The sequence below is a fragment of the Elgaria multicarinata genome, chromosome 6 (assembly GCF_023053635.1).
Source record: "Elgaria multicarinata webbii isolate HBS135686 ecotype San Diego chromosome 6, rElgMul1.1.pri, whole genome shotgun sequence".
Taxonomy (NCBI): Eukaryota; Metazoa; Chordata; class Lepidosauria; order Squamata; family Anguidae; genus Elgaria; species Elgaria multicarinata.
The window spans coordinates 80674721-80699187 of record NC_086176.1 but is presented as its reverse complement, the minus strand read 5'-3'; the positions used below and the strand labels follow the sequence as shown (position 1 = coordinate 80699187).

Here is a 24467-nt window from a genome sequence, read left to right as displayed (position 1 = left end):
ATTCACCATGGAAGAATGTGTTATGATATCACTAATAACAGAAATTGAAAAAAAAAAAGGTTTTAAATCTGCTATACTTGCTAATGGTTTTCAAGCAAAAATGTATTGCAAGCAAGTGCTCATTTTGATACATGCTCCCAACTTCTAATTCAAGAACATTTCAAGTAGGCTTGCATCTATCAGAATAACAACAATAAATACAAAACTACATTAAAACATTCTCTACAAAATAGTCACATATCAATAAAAGTGACAGTCAAGCAATAAAAACAGCTTTGGCATAAGCGTTCTCACCCCTTAAGGAAGTGGGAGAGGACACGTGCCCCTTGTTGCCACTGTCCTGCCTCCCCCAAGTTTGCCGCTTCAAGATCCGGGCGAGCTTTCACAAGACTTGTGCTGCTGCTTTTTCTGGCTTCAGTGCTCTCTGTACGAGGAGGCAAACAGAGGGCAGGTGGCTTCTCTAGAGAGCCCCACTAGCCACTCTCTTGCTGTGGCAAATGCCACTGCAGGAGAGCGTCAGGCAGGGCTTCCCAGAGCACCTTCTGGAAGCAGTGGGCAAGTGGCAGTGGTGATGGGCCCTCATGAGGAGGCAGCAGGGGGAAAAGATGCAATTCGTTGCTGCTTCAGTTTGCTCCTGCTGCAGGCATCCTGCTGCATGGGAGAGCCGGCCCTAAAAACAACAGATAATACTGATTTACAGTTGCACTTTATATTGTTTTTATTTTAATATTATCTGTCCCAGTGCATTGCCATTTGAGCAGTTCAGAAATCAAGATAAATGAAATTATTTTTTAGAATACTTCATAGTACACAAGCTACACCCAGGGAACTTTTTTTTTAATAAAGTGACTATAAATACTGCAAATAAATAAATACCCATAAATAAAATAGGGCTTATTTTTATTTTTGTGTTACCAGATATTTATTCCCAGGATTACTTTAGAACAGCTGCATAGCTATCTACTTTTTTAACATGAGGCGATATTATTGAATTTTCTTACTATTAGCTTGAAGAAGTTGGGAAATTAGGTAAGAACAGAAGGTATTCTAGCTACTACAAAAGTTAGCCAAACTAAGTTTGGAGCTAGTCAAGAACTCAAAATGAGTTTACACTACTGAACCTCATGAGATTGAATGGAACAAAAAGTTAAAATGAAACTACGTTGAAAAAGTAAAGTTTATAAATGAGAAAAGTATGGGGAAGATGTTAAACTTTGATCAATATATCCAGGTTTCCAGGAGAACATAGCAAGCAGTGAACGTTACATTAATGAACAGCCTGTCATTCATCAACTTTTGTTTTGTCACACACGCACATTCATAGAGCAAAAAACGTTTCTCCTCTCAATATAGTTAGGTACTACTAATTCTGTTAAGCATTTGAAAGAAAATAATTTGGGTGGGGGGAGGATTCATTTGGTGGGCAAGGCGTTTCAGATAACGAAATTATAATTCCTCAGCTTTCACCAGCTTTGTAATGGAGCTTGTATCTGCGATCCATGTCACAGAAGTTTCAAATCATATTATAAAGCTTCCATTGTTGTATTCTGAAACAAACCCTAACTCCTTTCATAATCAAAACATTTTTATAAGCTCCCATTATAAGTTTTTTTTCCTTGATGAACCTATAATTTAGGGGGTTCCGTTCATATCTTAAATGTTTTATGTTAACAAGATGATGGCTTCTGTCACTGTTATTAATATTATTGGTTAAAAACACATCTTTCTCATGAAGCATTGAAGTATTTACTTTAATGAATAAAATGTGAAGAATTAAGCACTAACTATACACTAGGTTTAAAACATTTCACATTTCCATATGTTATCTCATATTTCTAGAAAAATGGGTTGGATCCAAAGATTATCTTTTCTGATGAATGGAGTGTGCTGTAGTGGAAGAACTTCCATCAGTGGAAGGAGTTCTGTTGGAGGAGGAACTTTTGGATCCAACCCAGTAACCAAAGAATGTAACTCTTTTCACAGGAGGACTTCATCTTTACAACGTTGTGTATTTGCGGGTGAAATTTGGTTGGCCTTTCCCTGGGAAGAAGGCAAAATTGTACCATGCCCATTTCGTCTATCATGGGCAGCATTCAACACTGCCCACATGCTAGTGGGACCCACTGCTAGGGCACCTGGAAGCGAGCAGATCCTGCAGTAATTGGAAACAAGCAAAATTGCTCATTTTCAGAACAGGGCAGGTCAGCAGAGCTTTCAGAAGAGAGCTCTGCTTATCTGCCCCATTCCAGAAATGAGCATTTCTACTTATTTCACAGTTTACTGTGGGAAGCATTCGTTCCTGTTGTGCAACAGAAATGGTGTAGCACAACGGAAATGGTGAGAGCCCTGCCACAGTATTGGATACTTCCCTGGGGGTGGGGAGGTTCTGGACCTGGAGCCTGCCTTAAAGCTGCATAATTGCTGAGAGAGTGCTTTTGACTTAAGGAGCAATCCTTTATCACCCCAGATAGTGTGACAGGATCCATAGAAGCCATGGAATTGGAGAACCCCACTCATTCCCAGTCACCATAGAAAGCTCTGTGGCAGCTCCTCCTCTGAGAGTGTTGTTGGGACTTTAGAAGAGAATGGGGAGGGTAGAAAGGTAGCATGCCAATGGCAGAGAAGAGATGTGGATCTGCCAGATCCACAAACTGCTCAGTTCCCTGCCTCCCAGGATGGTAGTGAGCTAGATGGGCTCCTGAGCTCATCTTGCTCAAAAACTGTTCAGGGAGGAATGGGGTTGTTCCTCCTGCCCTACAAGGCAGGACTTTGAATAGATGAAGAACTCTGAGATTGGAGGGCCCACCACCAACTATCGAGCATCAGTCCTTTAGGATTGCAGTCTTAGTAAGTAGAATAGAGCCATCAGGCTTTGCTCTACACACACACACAAGTACAGAACTGGACACAGGAGAACATCCAGACCAGCACTCTTTAGCACATTCGACGATCTGTCAGTGTTGATGTTCCGTTTCTTGATTCTCTCTCTGTGTGAGTGTCTGTGCACAAAAGATTGCATCTGATTGATCTGCCTTGAGCTCATTGGGTGGTCTCAGGCAAACCGCTACCTCTCAGTCTCAGCCCCACTGCTCCCCCGCACCCATTTGCGGAATGGGAATATCAGTAATAATAACCCTGCCTTGTCAGAGTTGCTGAGATCGTATATGTGAAGTGTTTTGAAACCCCTACCCAAAGTATTATGCAAATACTACTTGACGTTATGTGCAAACCATGGTGCAGTTCTGTGAACTGCCTTACACTGACCCCTCTTCATGGGAACCAGCCATGTTTTCTCTGTTACTGGATGCTTTTCTTCCAATCCTCTTTCTTTTTCACATGAATTTTATGCTATTGCATTGGCCAGTCTTAACTGCAGTGGCACAAAGCCACTGCTTGACTACTGCAACAGAAACTAATTAAGATGTGAGGGCCAATGATCTCAGGCAGTCATAATACGAGAATTAACACAGAGGTAAATTATATGATTTATCCAAGTGAACTGTGAGATCTCTTCCCTGTACATGAAAACACTTCTCTACTCTTCCATGTAGAAATGACAATTGCTGTAAATGTGAATCAGTGGCAGGTTTTGTAATTGCAGATTACCATAAGGCAGACATATGGTGGAAACATGCATTCACTTTGAAAAGCAATGAACTCTCAACCTCAAATATATGTTCTGGTTTCTATCCAAATGTAACATTGACTTCATTTTGTATCTTGAAGTTGCATTGCTACTGTATTGCTATTATTGAAATGCATCTTTTTGTAAAGCATCTTTCCGTTTCCAAAATCTTTTGTAATAGCATGTACCTCTCTAGATTAATTAAGACCTTTAGGAAGATATCCTAAAGACAACTGTAGCTTGGTTGTCTAATGGGTTCTATGGAAAATGAGAGTATGTCTAAGCAAAGCAAATCTTCTTTGAACAGGAAATAAAGAACTGTGAGCAGCATTCTGCAGACGAACAGGATTTTCTTGCCTCTTTTCTTCGGCACTACTCCAGCTGCTACACCACTCCAGCTGCTCATGAGGGTCACCTCCCATAGTATATGATACAGCCAGGGCTACAACTGGTGGGGAATTGGGGGAAATTGGGGGAAAGAAAGGGCTCTTTGGCTCCAAGCCATGCTTGAGGGGTTTGGGAGTATAAAGCTTACAGTATCTATAAAATCTGTGATTTGTAAAGCCTTTGATACTTAAGCCACTGCAAAATGGAATAGAGTAGTAAATTCATATTTTTAATGTTATGCACTAGCAAAAGCAGATGTTCTATTCTTCTGGGTGATCTGTTAGGGGGGTGCTCGAAACAACTACCCCATTCATTTTGTGTCAGTGGATTAGTTTCATGCATGAGCATCTCCTCATGGTCAAGAGATCCATTGTGCATCGTACTGTAGCAGAATGCTATATATGTATCAACAAAAGTATTCAATCTTATGTTGTCAAACCTACTGACAGAGTTTTGTCTTTGTGAATTTAATGCTTTATATCGACTTGGTTTGCACGTCAGGGTGAATGCGTTGTGAGTTAGTGGAAACAAGTGAGCATCTTGGCTCCTGGCTACACAAAAGCTTCCCCTGAACAAAACCACCCTGGGTTGTTTATTGTGACATCCAAACCTGGAACTCTGGGCTGTTGGGGGAGAGATAACCCAGAGTTGGAGCCCATTGTTGTTGTTGTTTTTTAAAAAACTTGGGTAGTCGTAATGTGCAAACAGGGCCATTGTACAGCATCTTGATTATTATTATTATTATTATTATTATTATTATTATTATTATTATGTTATTATTTCTTAACATTATATGTTGTTGTTGTTGTTGTTGTTGTTGTTATTATTATTATTATTATTTCAATTTATTACCTGCCTATATACAGAATACCCTAAGTGGTATTCTTTATGTAATTGATTTTATATAGTTTCATGTAAAGTTCTCAAAACATTTATTTTCAATCTGTGGTGCTTTGAAGACTTGAAACAAATGTCTTATATGATGGAGAAGACTCAAATTGCATTTGTGAGAACTTGAATTTAATAAACAGCAGCAACTACAGCAACAAGGCACTAATCCCACACTTAAAAGTTTAGGAGGCCCTATTTTGGAATGGAATTATACAATATGGCTTTAAAATCTTGAATTAATGTGTCCTTTATATATTAATGTAAATACTGGGCCAATCCAGCGGTCCAATTCATGAAGCACTATTGGTGAAAAAAAAGCTAACCTGCTCTAAAATTTTCACCTAGGGAGGAATAAAAATGACATTATGTGCTATGCAGCTGTTTTGCAAAACAAGATAGGCAAATCTGGAAAATGAATTTCCTGGCTTCTTCCCTTGCAAACTTTGATCTATTCAAGTTGCAGCCTGTGTATTCTGAAATAAATTGCTTTAAGAAAAAGTACATCCAAAAAAGAAGTTAAGCAAGTGGGTAGAGCCACCATTAGCAGAGTGATTCATTCTTTTAAGTTTTTGTAGTCTAGGATTCTGAAGTCTAAAATCCTCCCAAATTCTGTAAATGTCTGTTAACTAGCTAACACACATTTTATTACTAGAATTACCAGATTAATTTGCATGTTGTTTGCCATATTTGGGAGATATGGCTGACTTTGGTCTTTGCCAATAGAGTGGGGGAAAATGTAAGGAGACATACTACTCTGGGTAGTGGCAAACGTGGTAGAAACAGTGGGGAAAAGCCTAAATCTCACACAGAGGGACAGATAGCTATGAAAATAACTTCTTTGAACGCCCCCTCCTTGTATGTCTTGCTGTTCATATTGCCTGAAAAAAATATTTGCAGTGTAAGTTGCAAATAGGTTAATAGCATTACCAAAATTGATAATATGTTAATTGTTATTTCCCTTGCTCTTTCACTGTGACAGCTAAACCAAGAAGGGACTCATTACTTAGCCCAGATATTATAGATGTTGCACCAAGTAGAAAGAGAAGACAACGAACACGAAAAGTTGCAAGTACAGAACCAAAGATGGCATTGTATGAGAAACAAATCGCAGCAAATGCAAAGTAAGAATTGTTTAATATTTACATTAATTCACAAAGGTAAAATTTCCAGCATATTTAATATAGGCATAGACTTACATTATAAATCTATGCATGTTTTCCTCAAAAGTAAATTCTACTGTTTTCATTAAAGCTTTGTCCTCCTAGGTACAAGTTTGCATAGGTTTGAAACCTAACACTGAAATCCTAAACGCAGCTAGTAGAGAATTAGTTCCATAAAATTCACTGGGGCATTCTTCTGAGTAGGCATTTTTAAGATTGCAGTTTTAATTTTTCAGCTTGTTTACTTTTTCTAATCATAAAGCTGCTACCAAATACTATTGAACTTTCTTTGAAATTTATGGAATTGATTATAGAGTGGATGTATTCGATGATTGTTAACTGTCTCCAATGTTTTATTGATGTCAATATTTTTATTACTTTTTGATGTTTTCCTTAGCTGTTGTATATTTTTATAGTTTTGTTCTTCTTCTTGCTAGGTTAAGGGCAATACAAAGTAAACGTAAACTAACACTCCGACACCAGTTTTCCAAGAACTAAGTATGCCCTTTTCCTACCTGAGGATATTATGCCTAAACCAATTGTTGTTGTCAGAATTATATGCTGTTTGCTTTCTAAAGGTGCTGTGACCAAACATAGATCTAGTATTTTAATTGGAACTAAGGCAGTGGTGGGTTGTAGTGCACTATTATTTTCTAGAGCTTAAACTGATCTACTTCTAAAATATCCGAATCTATTATATTAGGTTACCTTCGCTCTCTCCCATCAAAATATTCTGTCCCTTTCACTATGGGGTTGATGTTCTGGTCCCATAGACATGTCTCTGTATAGGCCTGATTTTCCCTTTTCAGAGGATGGAGAGGCAAAAAATCCCTCCATCATTCCTTGCACCCTGCTGCCATGAGCTCAGCAGGACTTTGGAGGGGACAGAACCTCTGAGATCAGAGTGCTCCATCCTTCAGACTCCTTGCCCTTCAGATTGTATTCTAAATAAAGTAAATACAAATAAATGACATTCAGATGTTATTGAGTAATCTTTATCTTTTAGGGGGAGGGGGAATCCCTTTTGGTGACCTTTCCCCATCAATGTATATTTGAAGTTATGGAATCTTGTGGTTTTATTCCCCATATTATCTTTTTGCTTGCAGTGTCACAGTACACTTCATGACCCTGGTTCTCATCCTTTTTTTATGGGACAAAAAAAGGCAATGAGAAAATGGCAGTGACCACTAAAGTAACAGGGAAAATAAAATTCATAGCTGCACAAATCTAGTTCATAGTTCATGTTAACTTTCAGTTCAAATGAAGTAGCGCACAGTATGTGAAGAGCTATTTCACCATATTTATAAAATAAGCAGTCAAGTAAGTTTCTTGGGCTGAAATCCAACTTGCAGTTAGGCTACTTAGATCTCATTGAAGTCACTGGAATTTAAGCAGCCTAATGGTGCATAGGATTGTTACCTTGGGGTTCTGTTTTGGAAGACAGTCCTTTTAATACTCTTGCTGTCTTGTGAAAGCATTTTCAAATGATCCCCTGGTGAATGGAATCACTGAGTACATCAGAGCTTCTGGAGAGAGCAGATTAATACTATCGAAAACCGATCTTTCAAAATACGTGGCAAATGAATTCTGAAAATGACAATCAACTAGAATATCTGGCATTTTACAAATAATTAAGTGTCTATGAAAATATGGGAACAAATCAATTATGAAAAAATGGTCTGAGATGTGATAAGACTTACTACTGCAAATCGGATTAGAAGTGTCATGGTTTAATAAAGACCACCATAGATTGTTGTAGAAAGGCTTGTTTGAACAACCAGTTACCTTCCGTTGATAACACGGAATGTTTTCACTATTTCCCCCAAATCTGGTTACCGGCAGTGATGACTCTTTCATGACAGCTATAATAGCATAGTAATACGAGGGTAGCAGTTTCTTGCATCACCGTATTTGGTACAGAAATGATTCTAACATATCGATTGATTTGTAATCAGATGAGTATAAAACGAAGGACATGGTGCTGGAGACAGAAGTTCTGGAAATGGGTTAAATGAGTCTTGAGGGACAGCTTTGGAAGCAGTGAAGCTTTCTGAGATTATAGCACTGGCATTCGTTACCTTATACCCTTTTCATAATAAAACAGACGCCTTGGAATGGAGCGAGGTTGAACTTTGCATGCGGACTCAAAAAAGGAAAAAGGCCAACTCCTTTTCAGTACTAGGAAATATACATGATAAGTTTATCCTAGCTACAGCAAAGAACCTTCAGCCTGTTTGCAGGGTCATGACTCATGCTGCATCTGGATCTGAAAGCCAGTGTGGTCCAGTGAATCGTTTGTTAGACTTGGACCTGCAAAATCTTGGTTCAAATCCCAGCCCAGGCATGGACTTACTGGGTGGCCATGGGCAAGCAGCTCTCTGGATGAATTCCCCCAGCTGTAACATTGGGAACATTAAGGATTGACATTGCTGTCTAGTTGTGAGGATAAATAAATTTAGTGGGAAAGTCTGAGATGAACGCTTTTTAGAATATGATCCAGGATTTTAAAATAAGATATGTTCTGGGGAGGGGGGGAAAATAGATTTAATTCAAGCCTGACTATGCATTAATCTCATCACATGAAAACAGCCCAATCCTGCCTACTGAGAATTCTGAAAATTCCCCCATCAACAGGTAGAGAAAGCTGGAGAGAACCTCTGTTGAACACATGGGGGAAAGAAGAACCATTAGTGAGGCTATGGTTTTTCCCTGATTTTTCCTAAATTTCTAGGGGAGGGAAAGTAGGGTCTAAATATAATAAATAAATTATGTAAATTTCATCTTGAGCAATTTTCTCATTTGAGATTGCAGAATTTTAAGGAGTACACATACTGATAGCATTTTAGTGGTTGACCAATGATCCAAAATCCTAGAACTAGTGACTGTGAGGAGAGAATCCATGATCCCAAGAAATGCATGAGGTACTGGAGAATGGTAAAAATGCAATAGTAATCTGGGTGGGACTGATGGGATTAGTTAGGTGATCGCAGAGCTATTAGCCATACAGGGGCTCTTTGTGTGTTTTTACCTCATCCTTCTTCCAAGGAGTTTGCTCCACCCCTTTGTCTTCACGACAACCCTGTGAGATAGGTCAGAAAGAGAAATGCATACTGATCTAAGTCTTGGCTGAGTGAGGGTTTGAACCAGGTTCTCCCCCTCCTAGTCTTAACTAATGCACTTCGGAGCTATTTAAATGACATCTGAACAGAGATATCTGTTCAGCGAAGTAGCATGCAGATTTACGGATGACTGGGCTTCTGAATTTTTTTAACTGGAGGAGTTATGCCATTTTCATGAAGCCAACCTATCTAGTTGCAGTTCAGACCAGGAACGTATGTAGTTCATGGAAAGCATATGACTACTGCTAGGTCTATTTCAGCTACTAATGTCTTGGAACCCAGGGCTTTGCAGCTGGTATCAAAAATCGTCTCTCTCAGAACCAGAATGGGTTACAAGCAAGGGCAAATTCAAAAACGCTCTGTTGAGATCAGTGGAAACCTAAGGGATCAAAATTAGGTTTTCCCCTCCTTGTGGATATGACCTTGACCTTCTCTCCCAAGAAGCTCTCATGAGAATTTTGAGTGCACTGCATGTTGTTCCTCCTCCTTTCAGCCATCTATATTATCTCCTTGGGAAACGTCTGGCTTAAGTTGCCTAGGATTTTCTTCAAAATGTTGTGGAGGGCATAAACAGCTTTTCTTTTGATAACCCCCTGCCTCCTTAAAAGCATGGCAAGTCTGCGGTACATCATGGATTCCCTTGGGATTATATCTCTTTTTTGCCTAATTTATTGCCTGTGGCTCACATTTTTAAACACTGAATTCAACCTTTGTTTAAAATGTGGTTTGCTACCACCAATGATTCAAGTAGCAAAAGCTTTGGCTTATCTTGAATTTCAGCTTTCTCAGAGAGCCATGCAGACGTTGGCATTACTGTCTCACATGAAGCCATATTTTACTGGAAAGGTTTAACTCTGTGAAATTAGATGCCACTTTAAAAGGCATCAACCTTTTTCATGGCCCAGGGAGAGTATGAAGTTTACACTACAGTCACCCTTTTAAAAAAGCTATTATTTTCTTTCGAACTTGCCTGTTAGCATGTCATTGCACTTCAGAAAGATTTACTTATTGTAATTTAAAGGCCTTCTTAGAACCTGTATAGTGTGCTTCTAGACCATTTTAACACAGGTAACCCTTGTTTTATCGGGGTGGGGGGGGCAGCATGGGGGACAGACTTTGCCTAAAACTAAGGTGCCAATGTGAAAAGGATAGGGCTCCTGTATCTTTAACAGTTATTTAGAAAAGGGAATTTCAACAAGTGTCATTTGTATGCATGCAGCACCTGGTGAAATTCCCTCTTCATCACAACAGTTAAAGCTGCAGGAGCCCTGCCCTCTTTGAGTTTCTGTCTTCAGCCGCAGTGTCATACAAAATCCTTGCAGATGGAGAAAGTTTTATTCAACCCAGCTCAAATATTTATGTAAAGTTTGAACTGGTGGTGTTGGAGTTTTACCCCCAAAACCTACTAGGTTATCCAACCACCAACAGCCATGTTATGTACCATACATCTCTACTCCATGCTGCTACCTGGTGGGCCTGTATTTTTTAAAACCAAGACTAAGGCCTAATCTACACCAAGCAGGATATAGTACTATGAAAGTGGTATATGATATGTGTCAATGGGCCCCAACAGTTGTCAGTGCACTTCAATACCGCTATAAAGCAGTAGTGTGGCTCCTGCCTTTTATATACTGCTTTCATACTACAATATCCTCCAAGGCCTATGAGACCTTGCTTGAATACTTTTAAGAACTTTCCCTAATGCCAGCTACCTTAAAAAACAGTGCTATATATTTGTAAACAACTTTGAATTGATTTTAACAAGATGCTTTATATTACCTTCTATTGTTATTCACACCTGTCCATAGAATTCATATATAGTAAATATATATCCACCTCAAATCTTCCAAGAATATCCCAGAGGACAATTATGTACATCTATGGATGTAATGTAATCTTTGCCAGAAAGATATTAAGAACAGTGTAGTTTACATATGCATTGACTTCTAACCTCCCTTCTGGACAAATCTATCACAACTTTATAATCTTGTGGTCAATAACATTGTCCCCATTAATCCCCTCTCTTTTATTAAAAGTTTAGATAATTTTGTAGAATATTGGTTAAATGCAGCCCCACATGCCAGCTGAGCCAGAAAATGTGACTTCTGTGGTGGCAATTTGTGCATTATAAATATTGCCATGATTTATACATGGTGCAGCAGATTAGAAAGCGCAACCATAAATTTACAAGTGGCTATGTTGCAAAATCCCTCCGTTTCAAATGGACCAATTTTAACTCTTCAGCTTCCAAATTAAATCTGCACTGCATGCTAGATTCCACCATGAAATATGCTTTGTGTGTGTGTACATACTCCCAGCCATGATGGGTTGCTGTGCACAAGTCTTCCCTTCTCCTTCCCGGTGCCCTACCGTTGCCACCCACTGCTGCCACGTGCAAACCCTTTATGCTCTCCTTGTCAGTGTCAGCATCACCAAGGACAGGCAGGAGGGGTTTGTATGCAGTGGTGCTGGTGGCGGAAGTCCGCAAACTGGCCTGACTCACACAGCTCAAGTCGGTCCAGTTCACGGACAAGCAAGCTGGAGTCTGGGGGGTCAAGCTGCCAAAAAGTCATTGGACCTGACCCCCCACCCCACCAATGTTCCCCAGACAGATTCCTACACCATCCCTAATGTACAGTCCAACATTGATGCATGACTACAGACACACAGATCAATAAGGAGTTACTGCCTCTTGGGTATAGGGGAAACTGCTTGCGTGAATAAGCCCTACAAACCGTGGACATCTCTACTCACTCACTATCCATTTGTACAGCCTGTGATAATGCAAGGAAGTCATAACTGCAACAGGCAAATGTACATTGTCCTTCTTGAACCGATGACCCAAGGTCTTTAGGAGAGTTGAATTCCTCATATCCATTTTCTGCCTCTGCAGCATTCAGGGCTGTTTTAATAGGCTGCTTGCATGAAAATTGTACAAATACACTTTTTCTCAGTTGACCGCCTCTCTAGCACAGCTGTATATGAAAAACAACAACATGCTTTTTATAGAATTAGGTTGTTATATATCTGAATCCATTTTCATCAATTTGCTTTGCTTCCTTTATCCTTGCAAGTAAAATGAAGTAACTATTTTCATTACTGTGAGTTCATCCGGTGTACATCGTAGCACTCAAAATTAGTTCATCCCTGCAGGGGCATTTCTTTCTAGCAAGCTAAATCACTCGTTTTCTGTTGATCCGTGGCTCATGGGGTCACAGACAAAACTATTATGCGCAATGTGCTGAAAGATGAGGAGGAGACATTTCTATAGATTTTTCCTACAATTGGGCCTCGGCAGGAGAGTGTCAAGAGTGGCCTCAGGCAGGAATCTGACCAGCGCCAGTACAGACTCTAGTATAGGGAAAAATCATGAAAAGAACTGTATATACTTTGAAGTGGTGTTGATGCCTAGGTAATACACGTTGGGCCTGTTCAAACAACATGTTAAGCCATGATTAGGCCACTGACACCTTTTCAGCGAGTGGTTAGTGAGCATGTTTAAACCATGGTTATATATTCACCATGGTTAGGAATGGTTCACAAGAAACACTAAGTCATGGTTCACACAACACGTTAAGCCGTAATATTTACCTCAAAATGCTGAATAAATACTAAATTTTTGACATAAATTACGATATCAGTCATGAAGTATGTTGTAAGTTATGCAAATCATAATTTTGCATGAATTAGTCTTCGAAGTAAAGGAAAGTTAAGGTGAAAACTACATTACTTTCTCTCTTGCAGTGCTCATGTGGATGGATTGCTCTTGTTTATTCTTACAACTGATTATACAATATGATAAACCCAACTCTCTCTGCACAGATTTCTTGAAACACTTGTAAGATGCCTGCTTACCCTACATTAAAAACCACACACATTGACACATGCAAATTCTTTTAACATTATTCCTAACAAGGTGAAGCAAGACAGTATTGGTGCCTATGCTTTTCATGATATGTTCTGGAAGGTGACTAGATTAGAGATAGTTTATTGGGAAACTATGCCTCAGGGGATGTTGTTGTTGTTATTGTTGTTGTTGTTGTTATTATTATTATTATTATTGTTATTATTATATTTCTAACCCACTTGTTTTCTTGCTAAGATCCTAAAGCAGCTTCCTTGGTCATAAGACCATAAGAAAAGCCATACCTGATTAGACTAAGGGTCCATCTAGTTCAGCATTCTGTTCATACAGTGGCCAACCAGCTGCCGACCGGAAACCCACAAGCGGAACATGAGTGCAGCAGCATCCTCCCGCCTATGTTCGCAAGCAACTGGTGTACATAGGCATCCTGCCTCTGAGGATTAGAGATATAAAATTTCCAGAAATTTTGAAGCCATGGGGGAGAATACCCAGGGTTTTTTTTTCTGTTGGGAAAATTGAAATTTTTGGGGAAATTGAAAAATTAGCCATACTTTTTTTTTAAAAAAGCATTTTTTACAGATCTAAAGTCATTTTGTTGCTCTAGGACAGCTTTCCCGAACCTGGTGCTCACCAAATATTTTGGACTTCTAGCTCCTATCAATCTCAGACAGGATGACCACTGGACAGGAATGTGGGGCATGGTAGTCAAAAACATCTGTAGGGCATCAGGTTGTGGAAGCCCACTTTAGGAATGTACGTTTGTAATTTGGTTTGCTCATAAAATTATCATTATATTTGAAAACTTTAAAAAGTGAAGCCTGTTAGTATATTTGTAATTATTGTCTGAATAAACTATACTCTAAAAATTAAATATTGCGAACATGATTAATTTTATGAGCAAATCAAGTGATAACACAATTTAGGTTCCTAGTTTATATCTGACTAGAGGAAACTTCAGCAAGTAGTCCCCGAAATATCTGAATCATCCTAGAAGCCGGAAAAAGCAGTAAGAACTGAAGGCAAAGGAAGATAAGTCCAGAAACACAGGCATCTGTAGAGCAAAACTCAAACTCTAAAATGTACATTTCCTTCCATATTATGATATGGTGATCAGCTTCATGGGATGACTCCAGGGTCATGTCTACACCAGCCCTTTTTCCCCGGGTCATCCCTAGATCATCCCTGTGCATCAAAATCACACACAGGGAATCCCGGCGGCAGGCAGGGATGTCGTTTCCATTTCCCCTGGATAACTGGTTGCCCAGTAATCCGAATTCTTGCCGGGGTCCTGGGACCAACCCAAGCACCACAGCTGGTGTGGTGCAGGCTCCCAGGGCCTGAAATGGGCACGGAGCCATGCAGGGTAGCTCTGTGCCCATGGGGGTGGGGCAGCAATTTTGTCATCCCAGGGATGGCAGAGGGGAGTGAGTTCATTATTATTATTTTTACTCACATTTTTAGCGAAGTGTAATTGTGCTCCTTCTCCCTTGTTAAAAAAAATAAAATGGCACCCACACCGTCCCTTCCCTTCTGGGATGTTGTGCGGCTGTCAAGACACTGGGGGAGGATCATGTAAGCAGGTAAGCCTGTGATCCTCCCCCTTCCTTCCTCTACACCCTTAAGGTGTAGACATGACCTAAGTTCTAGCATTATGAGATGAGGAGAAAAACATCTCTGTATTCACATTCTCTATACTATGCATAATTCTGTACACCTCTGTCATGTATAGATCCTCTTCCTCTCCATCTTTTCCATCGAAACAACACTCCTTCCTGGTAGGGTTGACTAAGAGTCTGTGACTGGCCCAAAGTCACCAAGTGAGCTTCATGGCCTGAGTAGTAACTAGAATTAGATTTCCTGAATCCCAGTTCAACACTCCAACCACTACATCACACTGCATCTTGAAGTACTCCTTTTTTATTTTTAGCCCAGGTACTGAATTCTCTCATGGCAAAACATTTGGGGACCATGGCAGTGATGTGCAGGTTAGAACCACCCCAAACTCTCTCCCACACATGCACACGTGCGCACACACGCGCACACACACACACACACACACACACACACACACACACACTTCCCCTTTCTCTCTTCTTTCTTTCCACATTTTTCTCTCTCTTCCCCCCTTCCCCCCACAATTTTGTCCCTCCAGCTCCCTCCTCCGCCCCATACACAGACACAGCAGTTAGGCTTTTTGGAAACCTGCATTTGTGGCAGTAGAAGCCTTTTAAAAGCCTAATTGCCGGAGGGGGGAGCACAGTTTTTCAAGGGAGGGTCACAACGCCTGAGGAGGGCCATGAGTCCTTTTGCTCCAGCAGTGATCACCTTGCGCATACTCCCCGGATTGGGGCCTGATTGGGGTGGAGGTGGAATACCTACTGGACAAGGAGTAATTTGCCAGGTTACTGTGAATTTTGTCTGCAAAATGGTTATATATATTTTTTGCAATTTTGTGGGGGAACGCAGGAATACATTTTCTATTAATTATTCCTTATAGTGTGAGGCCAGAGAGCTAGACCTATGGTATCATTTCTGTTTACTTGCACTTAACTATTCATTTTTCCCTTGCCACCATGAAATCGGGGGCTCTCTATCTAGTGTGCAGCATAGTGTGCTTTCAATTATAGCAGCCAGCTAGAGGACATTCGTTTTGCGTAAACCTTTCATGTCATGTTTATTAAATATGATGTGATGGCTCTCGGATGCTCATTATGTTTCATGACAATAGCATCAGATAATTTTCATAGTACAAGCCTTTGATCATGCTGTGGAAGTTCTAAATGGATTGCACAGAATTTCTTTTTCCTGTAAATTTCATTGCCACTGGCATTACAGCAGCTAACTATTTTCAGTTATATAAAACAGAGTTCTTATTTCATGTAAAGGGTGTATGGAGAAGCTGGTACTTGAACTTCAAATGCATAACAAAGAAATATAACGAACTGGTTTGGTGCTAAACAAAGTTCCAAAGTTCAACATATTGTTTGCGGTTAACTCCAATCTGCTGCTGATCTAAGAAAGAGCTTTTCCCTGCTTGGGCATAAGGGCAGAGCTTGGGGAAGAGGGGAGTGGGCTGGATGGGGAACTCTTGTAGGCTGCATCAGGCTCATTGGCTGGAGATTCCTCATGCCTGCTTTATATCCTACGAATAGGCTATCAAAGGAAATTGCATGGAACAGAGAGGAGGACCAGGTGGACAGGTAGAAAATGCACGGACACACGGACACACACACACATGGACACACACAAACCTTTCATTCCTTGCCTTCGTAACCCTGACCTGGGGAAAACTTCATCCTCCAGTCATCCCAGTTTTCAGCAAACAACTATATAGGCCTCTTCTCTCTCTCTCTCTCTCTTACAAACAAGCTGCTTACCAGTGTAGTCTGTATACCTCTATCTTTTTGAAACCCTATTAGTTATGGTAGTACCAAAGACAAGCAAAGAAGTAGGCATACATTTCATTTTTTAATCTTTTTTTTTCAAAATGTAAGCAAACAATTCATTCACCCCAAACATAATGTATTTGCTGATTGTTGTTCAATTATAAAATGAGATCAGTGTCCCCTAAATGGTATTAATGTGCAAGATAATTGGATATATGTATGCATTATATATACTTGACTTGCCATGTAGCATGTGGCTTGTCAATGTTTTCGTTATCTGGAGCCATTTTCTTGCATGCACTTTCATTTCCCAATTTCTATTCGTGGAACATTTGCGCCTGGGCTGTGCAACCTTGTCATTGTCTACCAGATCCCACTCAAGCCCCACCCACACATGCACAAGAGTGCACATATCTTCATTTGTGAAAGGTTGGAAGACCTTCCCATCAGATTGTAGGAGCACTATACTTGATAGACTCCAGTTTGTACTCCTGTCTCAAACAACTGACAATGGGTAGGATCCGAAAATCTGTCCATGGAAAGGGGTACACGGAAGCAGAATTTTCCCTTCTCTCCAGTCTCCAGGTCCTCCCTGCCCCAATCTCCCTTAAGGGTTGGGGGAGGGGGATCCTGTTGAGTAGGCTCTGGTGTTTGGGGCTTAGCAGAAAGGGGAGGTCACAGAAAATCATTCAAAGGCACCTTCTGCTTACTCACAGAAGCTGTGTCGGCCTGATTTCCCATGGTTTCTATTATTGTTGTTTGTTTGTTTGTTTGTTTTGATTTTGTCAACCCAAAGCTTGGTATTTTCCAAAAGTTTAAAATACTTTCCCAACATCAGTGCTAAGAGTGGTAATCCTGTCAAATACTGGAGCAGCTGTGCCAAAATCACTAACATTACTACTTTTGAACCTAAAGCCATTTTCATCTTTGTAAATTGGCTTTGTAATTATTATTTTCAAGCACTATTTTAAAAATTACTTCACTCATTCTGAAGGATAAAGCATTTCATAGGAGTTCTTCTCCCATTTTTCCTTCAGTGTTTCCAGTTTTTCCATTAGAAGATAGTTGTGTTTTCTACACACACACACACACACACACACACACACACAGAGAGAGAGAGAGAGAGCTGAAGTTCACATCTTCATGTGTGTAATTTGTATTTTTCAGTTTGGGAATAGGGTCAGGATTGAGGGGCAAAGATGGAAGAAATATCAACAATACATGCTGGAAGAACATAGAAGTAGATTAATACAGTTGAAATTTTTTCTTTGCCTTTAAGGTGTTTCCCCCCCCGCCCCCCCCCCCCCCCGGCAGACACTGGACTTAGTTGAATCAGAGTTTATATATTGGTTTCCTAGTATGACAACAGGAAATAGCAAATTATGATTCAGAGTGCAGAAAGTTGAAAGCAGTGATTAAAAATAATCAAGATGAGTGGTGTGTGTTTGTATGAGAATATATACTGTTATTCATTACACTTATCCAAATAGCACTGGCTAGAATCAGTTATAGATTTATTATGTTGGGAGTTACAAAGATGTAAGGCTTCATGTAGAATTAGAACCCAGTCTGTTGTACTATAGTTTGACATCATGGATATAATTCTTCTGCGTTCTATGTTGGGATTTCATTAGAAAACAGAAAGATAAGTCCTCAGTCCTTCTGCGTTACAAAAGTTCTTTTTGTAACTCAGATATAAAACTACTCAGGAAATGATTAGGCAACTTTAAGGCACAATTGACAAGTTCAAGCTCTGTTGTAAAAGGTTGCACAAGATTTATCCACAGGATTTTGTAATAATTGTGTGAGAAACAGGAAAACTCAAACATGTCAGTTAGAACTTTCATAATATTGCATAGCGACATTCACTGCCACATCCACTCCCAAAGTTAGATCCAAACTTTCTTGCAACTTTGTAATCAATAGGTGTTAAATGTAGCTGAGAATAACTAGATTTCTTCCTGATTTCTGGAGATACAAAAGTTCCCTATCAAAGCTGAGAAAATTTAACTGGAGAAATTCTAGTGATGATATTTATTTTATTTTATTTGCTGTACTTTTAAACCACCCAATAACCAAAGTTCTATGAGTGGTGTACAATACATTAAAAACAAAATACCAACATTGAAATGAAAACTGCGCAGAATAAAACCAATATAAAAATAACAGCAAAGAACAAAATCATTCCAACACATGAAACCAAATTTTAAAACCAGCAGTGGCATGAAGTACAAAAAACACTATAAACAGTTCTTAAAATGCCCGGGAGAATAAAAAGGTCTTCATCTGGTACTGGAAAGAACATAGTGTAGGTTCCAGGTGAGCCTCTCTGGGAAGAACATTTCACAAACAGGATGCCACCACTGAAAAGTCCCTCTCTCTGGTAGCCATCTACCTTGCCTCATTTGGTAGGGGCACCTGGAGGAGAAGCTTATATGATTATCTTAATATCCAGGTCGGGAAACATAGAAGGTGAAAGAAGAAAGTGCAAAAGCTGGGTTGCAGTTAAACCTCAAAAAAACCAAGATTATGGCAACCAGCTTGATTGATAACTGGCAATAGTTAAGAGCAGAGACACCACACAGACAACAAAGATCTGCATAGTTAAAGCAATGGTATTCCCCGTGGTAACCTATGGCTGCGAGAGCTGGACCATAAGGAAAGCTGAGCGAAGGAAGATAGATGCTTTTGAACTGTGGTGTTGGAGGAAAATTCTGAGAATGCCTTGGACTGCAAGAAGATCAAACCAGTCCATACTCCAGGAAATAAAGCCAGACTGCTCACTTGAGGGAATGATACTAAAGGCAAAACTGAAGTACTTTGGCCACATAATGAGAAGACAGGACACCCTGGAGAAGATGCTGATGCTAGGGAAAGTGGAAGGCAAAAGGAAGAGGGGCCGACCAAGGGCAAGATGGATGGATGATATTCTGGAGGTGACAGACTTGACCTTGGGGGAGCTAGGGGTGGCAACGGCCGACAGAAAGCTCTGGCGTGGACTGGTCCATGAAGTCACGAAGAGTCAGAAGCGACTGAACGAATAAACAACAAAACATAGAAGGAGACATTCTTCCAAGTAACCTGGCCCCAAACATTTAAGGCTTCAAAAGTTCAAACCTGCACTTTGCATTGGACCCAGAAATGGACTGGCAATCTGATGATATCACAATCTAACTAAAGATAGTTATGGCAAAATACCATTGAAACAAGCTAATCATTGCTATCTTAGGGCATGTCTACACCAGCCCTATATCATGGGATCGTCCTGGGATCGTTCCTGTGCATACAAATGCCACGCAGGGGATCCCGGAAGCAGGCAGGGATGATCCCTCCATTTTCCTGGGATAACCCTTATGTGTAGAAAGGGCCTTAATCCCAATTGCTTTTGTACAATTTACAAAGAAATTGTAAGGAGGTCTACTCTGAAGTAAGAGTTGCGGTGTCCAGTGGGTTCTAATTCCAAATACATTTTCAGCCTGAGTTATGACTTATAGATGTATTGGGCCCATTGTCTATGAGATGCATTTATCCTAGAAGGGGAAATGCAGCCTATGTGCCTTTAATCCTTTTCATATCCTTTACCAGACACATTCCTATCCTTTAGTTCAGTGGTTCTCAACCGTTTTTGCTCCATTTCCCCCTTTCACCATTGTTCAGAATATAATTCCCAAGATAGTCTAACTCAAAAGGTGCATTCCAAATAATATGCATATAATATTAATTTTTTTTTCTTTATTAGTACATATACATTTATTTGGATTATTTTTATAGTAGAGTTTTACAAATTTAATAGCAATAGAAAATGTTGATAGATTTTAATTTAAAACTTGAATAAAATTAGTTTTTTTTTAATATTCAGAACTAATTACTTAGACTAAACTTTACTGAAGTTACTGAAGCATACTTCAATGAACGTTTTTAATAACATGTGTAGGAAGACATAATCTATAGGACATCATACTTTGCTGAATAGTGGTCCCAATTCCCCCCTGAAACCCTAAAATCCCCCCCGGGGGGGAAATTCCCCCCTTGTTGAGAACCCATGCTTTAGTTGTTCTCCACCCTCTTACTCTAGGCCCTATGATTTATGGAGGGACCATAGCTCAGTAGTGGAGCACATGCTTTGCATGCAGGTGGTCCAAGGTTCAATCCTAATTCACAGGATCAGATAGCAAGTGATGGGAACGCCCTCTGCCTGAAGGCCTGGAGAGCCATTGCCAGATAATCAGTGCTGTAAACTCCAAGGTCTGCTTTTCAATGTGACATGAAAAATGGATCCTGTGAAAGATGTTCAACTTCTCCCCCCACCTCAGTGAGTGAGCCATTTGAATGCAGGAGTTGAAGTTGTGAAACATTCCGATACACTGCTGATATGCTGCATGAGTTTGGACCTTGTACACCTTGGATTAGATCCAGGCTTGGTCAGAATGAGGGTAGACCCATTGAAATCTCTGGGGATTTAGTTGGTCATTACCTTAAGTCTCATTGTTTTCAATATGTCTATTCTAAGAATGACAAGAAGTCAATAATACATTATAACAATTCTTGGGTAACTCATCAGCTCTTTGGTATCTGAAAGTCTCCTAATATTTATTGTGACAGAGGTCTTCCATTTATGGAAAATACTGGATCCAATTTTCTATTTGTATGGGCACAGTTTCTAATTTTAAAAATGTATTAAAAGCTGCTTAACTCTTAAGAAGTAAATGATCCTGCAACCCTAAGATACTGAAAGTAATCTCAGTAGCATAAGGATCTAATAGTACTTTAATGTAAAGCATTAGGGCTATAAACACTGTATAGCTGAAGAGACTGTGAATAGTACAGAAATGTTCCGTTTGTGGTTCTGTGAAGTATGGAATTTGGATCATGTTGTTTTTCTTTTTAATGCTTTCTTAGGGTGAAATCCAACAGTATCTGGTTGGCAAAGGAAAGGACACTGGTGGATGAACAGTTCCCACCTTCTCCTGCAGTTCCCTCCCCCCAAAAAAGATGCTCTGGGGAGGTATGGAACAGGTTGTTGGGGGGGTTGTGGGCTGGGAAGGAGAGGAAGGGGAAGCTCTTTTGCCTAAGAAGTCCACATGTGCAACATTGCATGAGACCCTTGGGAACTGGTGCAAGTGTCATTGCAATTAATGGCACCCTTTGTGTTGTGTTCTCTGGTGAACAGGTCAGGTCCCTAAGAAATTGAGTAGGTGGTACATTTGTCTCTGGAGAAAGTCTGTCATCTGCATTGTTTTTGTTCCTCACCCAAGCAGTCTCATACGGGTTACAATAAGGCTGTTCACCTGCTTAATTGGCTAGAGGTAATGTGCTGTGAAATTACCCAGTTAATAGTAGGTGGAATCCATCAAAGCTGTGAATGAAGTAGCATGAAAGAAATTGCACTACAACATCTGAGCCAGTTTCAGAGCTCTGAAATTAATGCTATGTTAGCTTTGACACATTTATCGCCCCAATGAAAATGTATTCCTTTTGAAGGAATAAGTGTCACTTTTTTCTTCCTTCCTTCCTTTTTGTAAGAGGAGCACTAAACATGTTGCATTTGCAAGCTGTCCTAGGTTTAAGAGGAAAGGCCTGGAAAATGAAATTTGGATTCATGTGGACATACGATTAAATTTGTGGATCTGTTTGTGGAATATTTTGGTAATACATTCTATACCCATTAGCTATTCAAATACTGTACTAGCACACCCACTCTCACATACTGTCAACAAGTGCCCAGCTTCAGGTCTCTTTTGTGGACTGTTTTGTGCTCCATCAGAGAAGTTGTTTTTGCTTTCATTATGCAAAGAATAGTTAGACCAGCAGTGCCTCAGGTTACAATCAGAATCCATGAACAGCAGGGGAGTAACAAGTCTCTAGACAGCTTTGCAAAAGTCAGGACCACTTTAGCTATCAGCAACTCTTTTTTAGCTAATGCACTATATTAGATAGTTGCAGTGAAAACTGGCACCAGCCGTCTCTTCAACAACCTGAGTGGCTGGTTAAGCCCCTCCCATAAGGTGGGTCTTTCCAGAGGAACCTTCCCTGTGTGGCCAACCTTTTGGAACGCCTTACGAGTTGACATTGTTCCACTCGCTGAGCCTGACATCTCACCTGGGATCTCACATTTCTAATTTCTCCTCCCCTCCAGCCCTAGCACTCCCACGGGTGAAGAGGGCCTTGATGGGCTACTTTTCAACTGATTAGCTTGCATTTGGACAACCTCCACTCTGGGACTGCCAGTCTCCCGCAACCATGGCACCTCAGCAACCCCCTTCTCCCTCTTGGACTCTGAATCTCCCCTGACTGTTAGGGCTGCCTCTGCAAAGATGCTGCAATCTCATCTGTACACATATTATATTTACACATTGTTCACACATACACAGCATTTACACATCCGGTTTCATGACTGTGGTAGTGTAGCCTTATAAATAACCCCACAAGAGGTAATAGCTTCCAAACAAAACAAAACAAAAACCCTAGCATGCTGGGACTGGCAGAGGTAGGTTTCTGTGGTTCTGCAGCAACACACAGCATTTCTATGCTGCAAACAGAGGACGGGGATTCCTCCTCTGGTAGCCTGCTTAGTTTTTATGCAGGGCATAGAGGAAGGATGGCGTGCTCCATCCCTGCTCCACTAGCCCACTGACTCTCTTGCATAGAATGCCTTATCTCCAATAGAGCAGGGCTGAGGAACCATTATTAGGTGGGGCTGACCGAATTGCCCCCCACTGTGCCCTCTGCAGGCCTGATGATGTCAGAGGGCATGGCCATATCCATTGATTGCATTGCTCCACCCCTACCTATTTCGCCTCTCAGCATGGAGAAAGGGATTCAGGTGGCATCGAGAGAAGCATTTACTCCTCCCAGCATCAGCCAGGTCCCCGAGTATCGTCCCCATAGGGGTGGCATGCAAATGAACTCAGCCAGCAGTGGGAAAAGCAGCCACCCCTCCCAACACTGGCTGAGTCGCCCACGGCCAAGATCCCTGCTATTTTCTCCATTCTCAGATTAGAAATGGGAATTCCTCCAGGGAACAGGGCTTGGAAGTCAAGCTGTGCCCCTTGGAGGAAACAACAACAGGGAGATGAGGAAGTGTGGGCACCACGGTGCACGGGAACTCCTCCTTGCATGCCCCACACTCGCTCCTTCGTGTGGGGATAACACAAAGGAGTGCAAATGCAGGGTTTTGGGGGCTCGTGGCACCAATGTGCCATTGTCAAGATGAGCCCCTGGTTTGCTGGCTGAAACTTGTGGGTGTAACAACATATACAAGAGAGTAGAGGTGTAATATTCATAGAGAAGTTCAAATTGGCTCATATATAGTTTGGCAAATTCTTCCCATGGCAACCCCCTTGATTTCTCAATAATTTTTTTGATTAAAAGAATAATGATTTTAATTCAAAAAGACTTCTGCCAATGAAAGGATGAAATATGTAGCAGACTTTAAAACATCTGTTTTGTGACTCAGGTGTCTTCTATAACTGTTAAAGCTCCCTGCTGAGATATTGATGTATATTGATGCAACACAACTAAAATATCTGCATTATCAATGTTTCAAATCTGTCTCAATGAATTAATGCAGGCAGTTCAAACTAAACATTTTTGTCTCTTCTTTGAGTCCATCTGTGAAACTTACCTAAATTCCATTTCCCTTGTTAAATGGCATTTGACAAATCAAGAGCATTGCTATGGCTTCCCCCATAGCTGCAGAACTTGCCAATTTGTAAATGGGACCACTTGTAGGTCTCTATGTGTATACATGTAGCAAGGTTTTTCAGAATGCCTAAGCACAAAAACAGACAAAAATGTCAGAGGAGTGTCCACATTTAATGTTTGGCAAGCTGTTATGACACTGCATTTCTTCTTCTGTGGTTGCTGCTGAATTTGGCATTCAGCAAAGCAGATGACCTGTATTATTAAATGCTTCCATTGCCTCATATTTTATGCTTCCAACTTGAGTGAATGAATTAAAGTGGGAGGATAAGGTCTGTGCTGTTAGTTATTACGGGAATCTAAATGAAGAGAGCTTGATTAACTGTCTTAACT

General features: G+C 40.5%; 1 protein-coding gene across 1 annotated transcript in view; it reads left to right on the top strand.

Annotated features, from left to right (window-relative positions):
* XRCC4 (X-ray repair cross complementing 4) overlaps positions 1–24467 on the top strand; it is a 139045-nt gene that overhangs the window by 74019 nt on the left and 40559 nt on the right. Inside the window, exon 7 of the mRNA XM_063128623.1 lies at positions 5883–6024. Within this exon, the coding sequence (XP_062984693.1) occupies positions 5883–6024 (142 nt within the window). The remainder of the gene's footprint in view (positions 1–5882; positions 6025–24467) is intronic.